This window comes from Mytilus edulis, chromosome 5, assembly GCF_963676685.1.
Source record: "Mytilus edulis chromosome 5, xbMytEdul2.2, whole genome shotgun sequence".
Taxonomy (NCBI): domain Eukaryota; kingdom Metazoa; phylum Mollusca; class Bivalvia; order Mytilida; family Mytilidae; genus Mytilus; species Mytilus edulis.
In genome coordinates, this window is record NC_092348.1 from 7,033,564 (window position 1) to 7,049,536 (window position 15,973).

Here is a 15,973-nt window from a genome sequence, read left to right on the forward strand (position 1 = left end):
TGTTGACCTCCCACACATATTTAAATCATTATTTCACATTTTCAGTTCATTCTTTAATTTTATTCATCCTTTTGCTGCACTATAATTTTCTCGTTTAGTTGTTTTACAGGTGGTTACTTTTTTTTGGAGTTATTTTCTAACGAATACGTTTTATTTTGTTCCAAGTTTTGGCGGGTGGGTTACACAATAGCAAATTCAAAAGCAAAATGGTCTCCTGAAATTTGAATAGTTCATTAGAAAACAAAGCGAAATTTTGAATTGAAATATCCAATGCTTTGACATTAAGGCAAATGGGATTGTGGATTAAGGTTTCCATTAATTGTCACAGATTTATGTAGAAGTTTTGGTAAGTAAAGTTTGAAGCTCCTCAGCTTACAAGGAATCTCAAGTGATTCACCACCGGCGGTACTCCGGTAGTCGAACAACATTTCAATTGTACATAATTCTTAATATTATTCGCGGTCGTTTTAGTCTTTATTCCTGTATATCCTACACAAAGAAATATCTATGTATTAAAACACCCTCGTATTAAGTAGTTTATAGCATCGACATCGTCCTGCTTGTTGCTGAGTAATAGATAAATAGTACATGTACAAATGTATATATACCACATAATTTTTCAGATGCATTTATGAAGCAGTTATGAGGGTAGTAATGCCCTTTGACGTCAAGTGTCAAGTCATTTTTGGCACCTGTTTATCGTCATATTGGTTTAAAATTTACAGTGATTCATTATTCGTCTCAAATGATTATCGTTACCGTTAATTTTGAAAAAAAAATAATCTGATTCGTCAATATCAGTCAATGTTTTTATCATCTGAAAGAAAGTCTACATTTTATCGTCATTCACCAAAAATAACTGTTAACGTCATTTTGCAAGATTTTTTACTGTTATTCGTCATGAAGGTACCCTTATTACGACCCTCAGTTATTGGTGTACATGCATGTACAGTATTTTCTAAAAACATGTACCCCTTCTCTCTGACCACCACAACATTTACATCTGCTTCAATTAAGTTTTATAATAAAGCTGGTAAAAATAAGTATTCCCATATTACAATATTTATTTTGTTATGTTTTGCAAATTCAACAACATGTCGAAATAATATTGCCATGTAAACATACATGTATATCAGAAATGATTTACAAGGCCATTTAAAAGTGTATGAGGGTTTCAGTAAATAATTTACATGACCAACCTTAGTTTAAACCCCATACGGTACGGTATAGTCCCTCTGATATATATCTTTCTCCCCTCTTATAGATTTTTTTTTTTCATTTATGAAAAATTAAAATTCAAATGATCAAATTTTGACTTCTGTCACCTGAAGTGCAGTCTTCACGATGAACTGTTAAATCTAGAGGCCCGGAGCTCAATTTTTGAAAAAAATTAATTAGATTCTATTGGCCTGTAGATATGATTTTAACAGGCCCGAGAGAAATTTTACAAGCCTGGGCTGCCATTCAGTGTGAAGACTGGAAGTGCCATCAGTAGTACCCACTATGACTGTAATTAATGCAACAATATTATCTCTAAATGTATCAAACTTGGATCAAATTAAATAATCATGAGGTATTTAACTGCAAATCAAGGGGACAGAGACTTTTTTAAACAAAATTTCAAGAATGGAGTTGAAAATTAGGGTAGTAATCCCACTCTCTGTTGTGGTAAGCTCTGAGCCCCTAAATTAATACAATTTAGAGATCATTTTGACCCCTGAAAGAGTTCTTAAAGGTTAAGTACAACTGTACATACAGTTGTACTTATCTGTTTCTTGGATTAAGTCAATATTATTAATACACACTAGGTGCCAGATGAACGACTCCAGGTTTAATTTGATAATCAGAACAAATGTTGTTAAACATACTTTTATCTGCATAAAGATGTATCATAAATGAAATGTGCAGTCATCTATTGTAACTTGATGACTGTTGTCTTTGTTATTTACTTTATACATATATACCAGTAACAGCAGTGACCATACATGTCAAAGTTAATGTTATATTTATAAGTATAATACGTTGGAAAGTATCAACTATAAAAAAGAAGATGTGGTATGATTGCTTGTTGACATATTAAGCTGCTTAGGATCTGAAACATAATATTAAGACTAACCCCATCATGTTTTTGTCTATATAAAATTTTGGCTCAAATTAATTGGGAAGTTGAAGATATAAATGCAAAATTGGGAGGTTTTGTTTCATCAAGGAAAAACAATACTGTGTAGCCCTGTTCAAGTGTATCGATAAATCATGTTTTTGTGAGAACAGTGTGTACTTCTTTTTGATATGTACAAAATATAATTCATACATTCAGTGCTCACTTTAAGGAGTGAGGTACATGTATTACCGATTTTGGCTCCTTAATTTTTTTTTAGATTTAATGCATGTATATATTTGTAAAAAAAAAGTTGAAAAGTGTCTTTAAGTTTTCATAATTAATTTTTTTTTTTTTTTAGATATTATGATAGTATTGTTTTATAATGTATAACTTTGTAAATGAAATTTGAGATCTACTAATTTTTCTATGTTTTAAAGAATAGTGTAAACTTTTCCCAGAGTTGTCAACAAATTAAAATTTAGCAACACACCATAAGAAATGAACAGTCTTGACAGTGCTTGATAAGTTGTTCAAATTAAAGAAAAAACATGTATATACGTACAGGGCTAAATAAAAAGTAATAGACAAAGTGCTTTCTCTTCATAAACAAATCTGAATTTGGAAATTGTACAGGTATAAAACATGTACATTTGTACATAAAATTCAACATGTGTGTCAATTGAAATTTTAATGTTTGTGTTTTATGATGTACAAATTTTAGACTGGCAATTGCTTGCTTTGGTAATTTCATATTTTTAGAAATCTGCAAATATCAAAGGAACAAAAATGTCATATTTGTACTTGAATCTCTAAATGAGCACTTTTCTAATTGTATCATATGTGACATATATGTTTGAATATATATATATACAGGCATTTTCTTAAGTCATAATTTTATTGATTTATTACAGAAATTTAAAATTTTCATATTCACTGTACTTTAGATTTATAATAAATCACAATAATGACATTTTTGTTGTAAAATGATCTTTTTATGTTGGTGGGAAGCATATTAAATAAACCAATCCAAACAGCTTTGAACTCATTGACCTTCTGTTGGTGGTTTAATTACCTAATCTGATAGCCCTTGTAATTGTTTTATCTCAATTAACTACAATAAATGGGTGAAATTCATACCTGTTCCTTTGTTGTTATTAGATTTGACACATACCTTTGGGTCTTTTGATTTCTTAATTGAAGAAAAACATCTGTTGATACTCAAATCATGATTATATTACCAAATTTAGATTATTTAAATTGCTGTATAGAGAGTGCAAGGATCTTACAAAAATGAGGATATAAACTTTTTCAGTCAGACTACATCTTTAAAGGTAATAGTTTGAACTTGATCAGCTTCTCTTTATGACAAATGTAGAAAAATAGTTGACCAATAGAAATGTTAATGTGTTCATGACTGATAACACCAATATATATATTTACTTTAAAATCACAAATGTGGGATTTTCGAGAACACATCAGCCAGAAAAGATCGAGAGTACATTAACATCTATATGTTAATTTCTCAGCCTACACTTTTGCAGGAACATTTATAAATAAGTAATTTCCTGGAGGCAAACAATTGGTATGGACATATAAAATCTATTATTTAAATTTATTGTTTTAAGATTGGTTAATTGTTTAAATGAGAATACAACAAAACTCCCTATAGAGACATTTAGATGTAAAATTACTGAAAAACTTATAAATATTTTTGATGAAAAGTAAACTTTGACATGTAGTTTGGAATTTCTTTTAAAGTTTTGAAATTATGAAAAAGTAAAAATAAATTTTTAATCATCATGCATCTTGACTTCCCTTGGTAACATCATAAGTGCTTGTACTGATATTTGTTTCCAATAAAAACAACAATATTTATGTTAATTATGAAGGGATGGTGAGATAGATATACAGTACACATTTATGATGGTTGACATCAGATAATATAGCCTTCAGTTTTTTGCAAATTAAGCATAAGGATAATCATTCTATCTTTATTAAACTACCAGGCCATATAAAAGTTGGGTAAAAGTTTGTAATACTACCTACTTTAAATTAAATCTCCCATATTATAAAGTAAGTCTTTAACACAATATTCAACATTTGTTCAAATATTATTGAATTTAATTTGGAATAATGTGTTTTATTTACATTAAAGGTGTTTTTAATTCCGTAAGGTTGATCACATTAACAGGAAATATATTGTGCTGCCAAAAAATGTATTTAAAATGTATATGTTTGGCAGTTATAGATATTTTGTTTAAAAAGAAGATTTGAGATGTCTGAATAAAGTGGTCATTCATTTATATGATTGGGGTGGTAATTACATGTTCCCTATTTCTAAATAACAAATAACAATGGATAATTATATGTATTTCCTATTTGCAATCATCTGAATAAATTCACAAATTGAAAAGCTGAGGGGAAGGGAAAAATTCAGAGAAAGTTTTTCCTGTGAGAATTTAACATTTTACATTTAATGAAATATAAATCTTTCAATGGAAAACTGTCAGTAAGTGAATTTTTGTCATACATTTGAAAGCGGATTAGATAGAAGAACCTGTAATGTGGATTGTGGAGAAACATGATCTACCTACCCAACCCTATAGTGTACAAGGCCTGGGTAGGTAACACCAAACACAGATTTTTTTAAGGGTGTTAACGGTTTTAAGTTAATTTCATTGCTCTTTTCCCACACATGCATGTATATGTGTCTTCACTGTCTTGTAGTCAGTGATTTTTGCTAGCGCTCGTCACTTTTGTAATTTATGAAACCATTTTCGCATTGACGGAAGTTTTTCATATCAATTTCATCACTTAAATTTTGAAAGTGTAAAAATATTTTCGCCTTAAAATACTATAAATCTACCTGTATTTATGTTTTTGACAAGTTTATGACCCCCAGGTAATTAACATTCACAATTCAGGTGTTACAAGTTGTGATTACAACTAATTCGCTTATCTCCATGGATGGGATGGGTACCATAATCTGTTAATTATTAATAAACCTTATAATTATTGACCATCATAATTATTTTCCCCAAAAAAATTCAGGCTGTCCGCATTTCAACAACCAGGAGTACAGTTTCATCATTTGATCAAAAATTTATTCTAAACCTTCAGAAATGTTTTCACGATTTAAACAGGTGCTTCCTGTACTGAGTGCTACGCATGCGTGAAAGTATTCCTATGACTATTTACAGACACCAAAAACGTAAAATACAAAATCATTTAGTATCTATTAAACGAGAGAAACAAATTTATATCTCTTACCAGAGACATATAATACATGTACAATTATATCTCTCTGCTCTTACTAAAGGAATTTAAATCGAAAAAATTATAATTTCCTGATGAATCCTCACTCGTTATAAATTTATTATATATCGTTCCAAAAGGGATTTTTTACAGTTCCAACTTATTAGAAATGATTTCCAAACATCGATTCAGACGTTTTGTAAAGATAATGATTACGCAGTGAGACAATTGTTGCAAGTTAATTTCTTCACTGATTCCTTGTTTAAAAAAATTGTCCAACTTTTTTTGACCAGGAATGTCCCCTGAAACTAACTGAAGAGAAATTGTGAACTAAATTGCCGAATCCCATGTCAGAATCTTTCATTCATACTAAGGGCCAATACAGTCAAATTATACAATAACTGCCAATCATGCCTAAGTCCTTAAAATCTGACAAAGTCAAAGATGAAGCTAATAATTTATATCCTTGATCCCTTGCTGTTACACAAAAAATGGTTGATTTTCATAGCGCGCAAAATTGACTAAACCCCTTTAAATCCTAGCTTAAACCCTGTTGTAGTTATATTTATATATTACAATGTATCTCTATAACTATGCAATTGTGTAGTTTTATTATAGATATAGTCATTCATACATCTAGTTACATTTCCCCTGTAAACTTTTGTTTATTTTAATTGTTACATAATTAAGAAATAAATAATGTTAACTACATGTATATCTGTATATATATCATTTGGTAATTGATATGAACTTAGATCCTATTAACAGAGATGTTATATTGAATGGAAACATTAACTTTTATCTACAAATGGAGATAACTAGATAGATTAACATTATAAAAAGGTTTATCTAAGTAACTGTAGTCTTTGATCAACAGAGGAAGTGTAGCCATACTGATCCATTTTGATGGTCTTTCGTCACCCTATCTACCTTTATTACACCTTAAAGTTCCAATCAATATAAAGATATTTAATTTATTTGTCAATTTGTCTACTGGATAAACATTTTACGTTTCATTGACAGAAATCTGAATCAGTTTGGAGGATATTCAATTTAAACAGGTTTATACAATACAAAAATTGATAAAATTTTCAATTGAGGTGAAAAATCAATATTGTGTCCTGAAAATGTTGATTTAGTCTTAAGTATGTAGATCTGTTTATCAATATTATAATGTAATTTTACAAAGAATTCTTCAGTTATTTAACAGGTGAAAATTTTGCCACTAAAATAATTGAACACATAGCACTTCAATTCAATGTTTTTAAAGGAATAAATTGCATTATAATGTCTTATTTGTTTTAAAACTTCAAGAATTGATGGTCTTGATGAACGCTGAATTAAGAAAAAGAGACAACATTTGCAGAGTTATAGATGTACCAACCTGTCCAATGTAAAATGGGGGCTAAGCAAAACTGAAATATTTTCATAGATTTTGTATAGTTATCAAAATAACTAAACATGTTGACATGATGCATATGAAATTAAGTGAACCAGTTTAAATCTTTACACTGTATTTAATTATTCATAAACATATGCCTTTGGATTTAGATATCAATAAAATAGTTATTTATTTTTTTCATAATTTTTGCAGTATGAAAACTCTAAACATTATTATTAAAAGGCTCTAATACATTAATTATATTTAAAAGGCAGATGGAATGTCTTTAATATGTTCAGCTTTAGATGCTCAGTATGGGGCTAATTAAAACATCATTTTTATAGGCATCTGTCTGTATTAAACCGCAGAAGATGAAAAAAGAACTGTTTTGAAATTATATAGCCAGTACCAGGTAACAATATACAAAGGAAACTTGAACTGTCTGTCTAATGGTCATAGGCTAAGAAAAATAATAAAATTAAATAGAATAGCTTCAGGGTATTATGTCCTGTCCAGAATATTAACACCTCAAACTTTGATGTGTGGGTGAAGTAATTTTATATAGAAACCTTTGAATATCATACACTTAATACAAAGTGATTAACTCTCTTCATTTTGTTTGTTATGTTGACATGAATTCGGAAGAAAAGTTCTATTAAAAAATGTTTATACTGAAAGGCTTAGCACATTTAGTAAGTACAAAATCTTCATTACAGATTAGGAAAAGATATATTCATAACTCATAAGTGATAGATCATTTAATATTACTTTGCTCTTTATCATTACAGAACTGAAATAAAAGATCCAGTCAAACAATGGATGATCGTGCAGAATCTGTGAGATCTGGTCGTAGTGATAGGTCAGAGAGGTCACATCGTAGTCATGGCAGCAGACATCATCGTCATCATGGTGGTGGTGGTAACAGAGCCAGTAGTCGAGCCTCTGACAGAAGTGGTTATAGGGACCAGAGAGAAAATCGTTCTGTTACTATAAATACCCCAGCATCAGAGAATGATGACCCAATGGAGAGGGTAGAAGTCCAGATTCTTCCTCAGGACGACAACTGGGGGGACAACACAACAGCTATTACAGGTAAACAGATGAGCAGATATAGATGTGTGGTGGATGTTCTAGCTATATAAGTACTTGTTCATATGTTTAAAGAAAGATATATGATGAATTTCTAAGACATACATCTACATCTATCTGTAAATCATGTGGATTACCGTTTGATATAAAAGAAGATGCGGTATGATTGCCAATGAGACAACTCTTGACAAGAGACTAAAATGACACAGAAGTTAACAACTATAGGTCACCGTACGGCCTTCAACAATGAGCAAATCCCATACTGCATAGTCAGCTATAAAAGGCCCTGTAAAACAATTCAAACGAAAAAACTAATGGCCTAATTAATGTACCAAAAATGAACGAAAAACAAATACCGTATGTAACACATAAACAAAAGCAACCACTGAATCACTGGTGGCTGTTTTTTTTTTTTTTTATCATTTTATGGTCTTCAACAATGAGTTAACAAATTTAATGATACATCACACCTTCATTACATCTGTGGTATGGACTAAAGCTAGTTCCTTGAAAACAGTGTTCCTTAGTATATCAGTATACTCAATATACCAAACAGCATAACAAACAAACAAAGCACTTAGCTGTAAACATACATGTAGATTTATAGAGAAATTACAAAGAAATATATTGACCATGTTGACTACACCTTTGAATTCTAAGAATATTTGTCTATGGTTTTGTATTGATGAATTAATATATTTACTTATAGATCAGAAGTGACATTCATTTGATACCAACTAAAAATTTATCAGATTTAGCTTAACAAATGTACCTTTTTAAATGTTTGTTACAATGTACATATAAATGAAATCAGAAATTAATATTATGACGGACTATTTTTAGGTAACACCAGTGAGACTGGATTTTCTATGGATGAATTCCGTTCTAAATTTGGAAAAGAAAGTTTTGACGATAACATTGGTATTGGTTGTGCTCGTTACATAGGAACTGCTCTAGCAGGAATCTTAAGTGTCATAGGATTTCTCTCCCCTGTTGCTATGGTTGTGCTACCTAAACTTTTAAGTAACTGGCAGGCAGGAGAGTGTGCCCCTGAATGTGAAGGACTTTTAATCAGCTTTGCATTTAAACTGTTGATATTATGTATTGCTACAGTAGCTCTATTCTTCAGGCAGCCCAAAGCAACAATGCCAAGGGTATTCTTGTTTAGAGCAGTTGTTCTATTTTTAGTTTTTATCTTGACTTTTGCTTTCTGGCTGTTTTATGGAGTCAGAATTTTAAAAGAAAAGAAAACTGCATATTATGACATTGTAAAGTTTGCCGTATCGTTAGTCGATGCTCTGCTCTTCATTCATTACATAGCAGTCATTTTACTGGAAATCCGACAAATTCAACCTATGTATGTTGTTAAAGTCCTACGATCCCCTGATGCTGAATCTAAATGTTATAACATTGGTGCACTAAGTATTCAGCGAGCAGCGGCATGGATATTGGAGCAATATCATAGAGATTTTCCAGTTTACAATCCATATTTGGAAAACATCACCAAGAGACCCGCTAAGATGACCAGTCTTAAGTTTTACAATGTTGATGGTAACAATCAACCTCAGAATCAACAAGATCGTCCTCGTGCAATATTTGCCTCTCAGTCTTCTAGAAGAAGAGATGCCAGTCATAACGACAGATTTTATGACGAGTTGGAGTACGAGAGACGAGTAAGAAAGAGGAAAGCAAGGTTAATGGTTGCTGCAGAGGAAGCCTTCACTCATATCAAACGTATGCAGGATGAACAAGGTAATTCATAAGTTTCTAGGTACATCTTATGCAAATGTAGGAAAAAAAGCCAAAAGATTCCAACTTTTTTAAGGAGTAATCATTATGATTGAAATTCAATAGAAAGAATGAAGAGTATTTTTTTTAATTGATTAAAACAGATGTATCATCTTCTAACTCTATATTTATAATTAAAAATTCTTAATGCTCATTAAAACATGTGTAATGCAAAATAGGTGCATATGTATATATAAGATGCAATAATTTGCTGTCATTAGTAACATTGTACATGATCTTATGTCAGTAAATATTATCCTGATTATTGCACCAAGGTTTTGAAACATTGTATAATAAACATGTTTTATAGAGATTCTACCAGGTGTAAGAAGTTTATCTGTTCATAGTTTACATACAACAGTTATATGTAAACACTTTCTTTTGAATTATGACCTGAAAAATTATACAATATTGAAATATCATTAGGTAAAGAATATTGCAATTTAGAAGCTGTTATTTTATACTTTTTAATGTTTAAAGGTGTATGTAAACACTAAATTTTATTTTTACGATTCACAATAAAATATACTGACTATGACTAATGTTACAGAAAGGCAATATATTTATAGGATCTCGGTGGCGCATGGTGTAGAGAATTAAAAGTATAAGATGATATGGATTTATAAAATTCAATTTTAGAAACACGGTTCCTTCTTTATATTGTGATGCAAAAATGAATAATAGGTTAATGAACAGAACAATTCATAATATTTCATTCTATGTATTAAAATCATCTTAAAACATCATTTATTGTCTTTTAAAGAAAAATATAATTTGGTGTCAAAAAATCTTGTGGCTTCCCATAGCATAAGCATGTGAGCCCATATTATCTTGTTTTGCTGTTGTTTATTAAACATAGACTTAGATATACCAACTAGCAGATGACTTTCAAGTACGTTTAGGACTTAAGCTCAATATTTTTGTCCATACTCTTTTAATTCACAAAATTAAACTTGTTCAATGTATAAGTTCTTAATGTTGGCCCTTCATTGCTACCTCATAATTGTACTGTTTGGGTCATGAAAATTTGGGATAACAGCCTTGTTACAGGTGGAAGTACTTCAGACTCTGTTGCTCTTTAAAATGTTGATACTTAAGTTATTTGGTTAATAAAATTGTCAAACTCTTCATTGTAATGTATAGGCAAACTAAAATATCATTTGAGTATTAAATTATGTGGCTTCTTTAGAAATCTGCAAAACTTTATGTCATCTGCATTTTTTGAAGTCAGCTGATAAAAATAGAAAGTAGAAAACATGCTTCGGTTTAAATAGACATAAAGAAGAATATGATGTATAAAACCGCAGGATCCCCGTACTATTTGATGTTAACTTTACCAAGTTAATTGATTATGAAGAAGAAGGTTTAATAGAAACATTTTGTAGGAGATTAGTTGTATGATCAGGTTACCAGTCTATTACAAAGTTTATAAATTATAACCAGACTGTTGGTTCATTGATGAGGAGTTTTATAATGTACTGTAGTCCACAGTAATTCTATTTCTTAGATGTATTTCAGTTCTGGCTGTTTTGCTTTATTAAAGATAGAGTATTTACTGGGATCACCACACCCTTCTGGTTTTAAGAGGATGGAATCAAAATTGAATTTTCTAATCATTCTATTTATAGCTAATTATGATGTTCATCAGAAACAACAGAAAATAATTGATATCACTCAGTCCATTACAATGTCTTAAATTGTCTGGAGGTTAAAATAAGATATTTATAATTGTTTATACAAAAAAGAAGATGTACATGTGGTATGATTGCCAATGAGACAACTCTGCACAATAGACCAAATAACACAGAAATTAACAACTAGATGTCACAATAGCAGTATAACCTTCAACAACAAGCAAAGTCCATATCCCATAGTCAGCTATTATTAACCCACTTAGTTAAAAAAAAAATATTCATTGAGTAGTCATATTCTTATAAAATATTTATTCTCTCAACTATTGGTCATATTCAAAGACCAATTTTGCCTTCTTTGAGTGGTTTCTAAATACAGGTTTGACTGTACTTCACAGTTATATTACACCAGATAAATAAAAGTAGACTGGGTAACTTTTAATGAGACAGCAATACAAGTTAAGATATATTTTTGTTTTCTTTTGTCACCAAGTGTTTTAAAAAGTTAACTTGTATTTTATACTTATTTTGTAGGTCCTGCTATACCAATGGATCCTCATGAAGCTGCACAAGCAGTCTTTCCTTCAATGGCTAGAGCTCTACAGAAATTTCTACGTATCACACGACAACAACCAAAATATTCAATGGACAATGTTTTAAATCATCTTGCATTATGTATTAACTATGATATGAGCCCGAAAGCTTTTGTAGAGAGATACATGCCTAATGGTGCCATCATAATGAGTGAAAAAGACTGCAGACCTGTTACAAAGTGGGTGCTAGTTTGTGATCAGTTACTCTCTAGAGAGATCGAACATAATCTCACATTTCAGTTACGGCAAAATGATGTTTCTTTACTTTGTGTTGTTAAACGTCTGCCTCATTTTAATTTAACTGAAGATGTGATTGATCCAAAGACCAACAAGTTTGTCCTGAGATTGAATTCTGAAACATCTGTATGAGAATAGGGATTTGTTCAAGCTTAAAAATGATGTGGGAAAATATGTAGCAATTTCATTTTTAGCATCGTATGAACTGCTGATGGAATGCCATTACAGATTTGATTCAAGAGAAGAAAGAACGAAATAATTTGTTGTATATTTCATTTACTATTATATAAGTCTCAGAAGGTGCCATTAATACAACTTGCTGTATAATGAATATCTTAATGATGATATGCTTTTAAATTATAATGTACGTGTTTACAGCTATTGTGCCAAGTCCAAAAATACATTTGAACTCGGGAAGGTTGATATTGTCCCAGTTAGAGACACATTTGGTTGACTAAGGTACGGTCCTGGGGTACAAATATGCATTTCTACCAAAAACACATACATGTTTACATAGGAAGCAATTATGTATTTACACATTTATAAGATATAAAACAGCTTTTGTGAATCAAAATATTTGACCTTTGTATACAATACAACATATGCATGTAGGTATAAATTACAACTGTTGATTTTCATGTTAGTCAATGCATGGTTAGTGCATATTTTCACTCTCATATGTTGAAATAGGATGTAAGATATTAAAATGTTGAATACTGAAATCAAAATGTGAGTTTTGAAAATTATCCAATAAAATTAAGCTTTATTTATTGTTTGCATTTTTTTAATATTCTCAAAGTCTTTTAAAGTCTGTAAGCATGTGAAAAAGTTCATACTATTTTACAAAGGCAAACAAAAATAATTATCAATGCCTCAATACCTACCCTAATTTCTCATACTTACCCTAACACGTTTATGGACATTTTTGGTGTAGCTCTTTTAAAGTAAAGACATTTTAAGTTATTATATTAAATAATTATACATATATTTAGATCTGTTAATGTGCAGAACATTTCCTTGTATAGTCTTATGTAAAATTAATAAAAAAAAGATATTCAACCGAAGTTCCCTATTTTTAAATGCATCACGGTAGGAAACCAGAATGTATAGTTTTTGTGGCCTATCAAGAATAACCAAGAATGATCCTACAAAAGATAAACTCTTTTCTTTTCTTCCAACGCTGTTCAATGCATGTGATAAAAAAGACAGTAAAAAATTTAGAAGTTCAAAAAAGATTTTTTGTGTTTGTGACAGTCAAATTCATCTTTTTTATATGTCAGTTATATAAATTTTTGAAATGTATACATATAAAAAATAGATAGTTTTACACAGTGAAATCCGGTTGTGATCAGCTGATCTTGGTTAGTGCTTTACATTGCCTTACATATATGGTAACATTTACATTTGTATTTTCATATCAATGATACATTTTTTATTCACCAAAGAAAGATCTGTATTAAGTTGACATAAATGTTGTGCTTATTGACTGTAACTGTGAAAAAAAGACTAAAGCTTAAGGGTTATTCAGTTAACATGGTTAAACTGAATTAACCCTTTTTTTTTTTATTAATAATAAGTAGGGAATAATGCAATATGATATCAATTGTCATGAATATGATTGGCTTCCAGTAGATTGTGATATTTGTGACCTCGTTTAACTTAAAAATCAAACACATTTGAAATTTCATATATGTTCATTACAAAATTTTAAACTTAACACTTGGATCAAATATTTCAGTTTGGGTTTAAACAATATTCATGATCATTTTACATAAATAATAGAAACAAAAGATGACAGTATATTATTCCAAATGAGAGAACTTCTAAAATTTCTAAATGTTTCATTTCGCACGTGTTCTCTCTTTTTAAAGCAGTTTTTATCAAAGTGATCTATGTTGTACATTTCAATATAAAGGTACTGGGAAAAAAACACACCACAAGTCTTTTTTTGTCCAAAATCATTATCAATTTGGCATTAATAAAGAGAAATCTAAAGCTCTATTTTTAAATTCGTTTAACATGTTTACCACACTAAAGGGAATAAATCAAACTATCTAAAAACTTCTTCAGTTTTCAGCAATGCAAAAATGATGTGAAATGATATCAATTACGGTAAATTAATTTGTAACTGCAGTTTTATAATTTAATGATGTTTTGAAATACAGTCGAACATTAATAAGCAAATGTTGTGTACTTGATATAGTGTGAATTTACATACACATGTACATAGAAAAACTGCTGGTCATTTTGATATCTATACATTATTGTTTTTACATATCTTTAGATTTAGTTGATAGTCATGATCTCTAGTTACTTTGTTTGTGTTTTATTTTGTAAATAAACTGCTTCTCTAGAACAGTAAGTACAAGTTCTGTCTATGTGTATATAAAGAGTTGTGTCCCTTTTTACAGTAAAAATTTTATTATATTTTGTATACCATCACTGTTCTTATTAGGTTATTCATTCATATGATATCCCTGATATCCCTGATTTTCTAAGTATTTGAATTTTGGCAGTAGGGAAATGTTTAGAAAAAATGTTGTGTTTAAAAAGAAAAGAAAACTAGATAGGAACCAGCATTATATGCTACCCCACATCAAAATTGGGAAGTTGAACTATTAGGATAACAAGCAGGATAAGTTCTTTAAAGTTTAAGTTAGAAGGTTAGACACAAAATATATCTACAGTGTTGCTTATTTTATGGGGGTACTAAAGTTCACAGTACAAAAAAATACTATTGGTACAAAATATTATATTTTAAAATAGGTTGTTTTATCCTTTAACATATCAGTTTTATTCATTTCCTTGGTCACTGCCTTGTGTAAAACTTGTTTCATTGTTTAGCACACAATGCTGAATTAGTATTGTCCAGATAATTGTTATTCTGTAGTTTTCATGATCTGGGGTACAATTTAGAAGGTCATTTGAAGGTTACTTACTTGTGAATTACAATCAATGTTGTTGTTGTTGTATCATTTTGTAAATTTTTGTACATTTATCATAGAACATTTTGTAAAATATTTAATTTTCATTTATGTATTCTTAAAGAACAATTCATATTCATTGTATAGCATGCTGAGAACAAACTCTTAGGATAGAATTAACTTTTAGTATATTTTTTTTACAGAAATTGAAAAGAAAGCATTTTCTTGTAAAAACCATGTTTTTGTTTATAAGTAGGAATGGTAATTAGCCAATAAAATGATTAATGTTTTATCTATCTGAAAATGAGATTACTTTGCATGAACAAATTCATCTATATAAAAAAAAATATACAACTTTTTTTTGGTAGAACCTTTTCAGAATTTTCTTAACTTTTATTTACTCAATAACTGACTTATAAATATAAAAGTCTCCTTCATTTTATTGTAGTGTCATAAACAAAACAAAACAAAATAACGATTTTACAAATTGATATAATCATTAATAATTTAAGAAAAAGACTTTAAAAATAGAACAGAGCTTATCTTGTATAAATAGATCACATGCTATTTAACGATAGAGTAGCACTTGTCCATGAACACAAATCTCCTTTTCAGACAATTGTTTCAAGTTTTGTTTTTATCATAATAAGAGTATAGTAAATGTATTTACACATAGTATTATTTGCTGATCTGTACTTTTACTATACACACTTTTATATCCATATAAAATTACAAGATCTGAATGTAAATTTTGAAATATTTTGCTGTAATTTTTTTTACAATTTAGTCTTGTTTTTTCATGTAATCGTGTAAGACTTTTCATCAGATATTGTATTAATAAAAAATATCTGATATCTAATTGTAGTGATATTATTATACCTCCACTCCTAGCTGTTTAGGGATAACCTTATTATACCTCCACTCCTAGCTGTTTAGGGATAACCTTATGATACCTCCACTCCTAGCTGTTTAGG

At 29.7% G+C, this 15,973-nt stretch overlaps 1 protein-coding gene across 1 annotated transcript; it reads left to right on the forward strand.

Annotated features, from left to right (window-relative positions):
• Nucleotide 1: 1 nt before the first annotated feature.
• Nucleotides 2-15,858, forward strand: LOC139525375 (vang-like protein 2-B). The gene is made up of 4 exons (XM_071320675.1): nucleotides 2-346; nucleotides 7,526-7,829; nucleotides 8,670-9,578; nucleotides 11,780-15,858. Exons 2-4 carry the CDS (start codon nucleotides 7,553-7,555, stop codon nucleotides 12,205-12,207), a joined length of 1,614 nt encoding a protein of 537 aa, XP_071176776.1. The 5' UTR covers nucleotides 2-346; nucleotides 7,526-7,552; the 3' UTR covers nucleotides 12,208-15,858.
• Nucleotides 15,859-15,973: the final 115 nt, after the last annotated feature.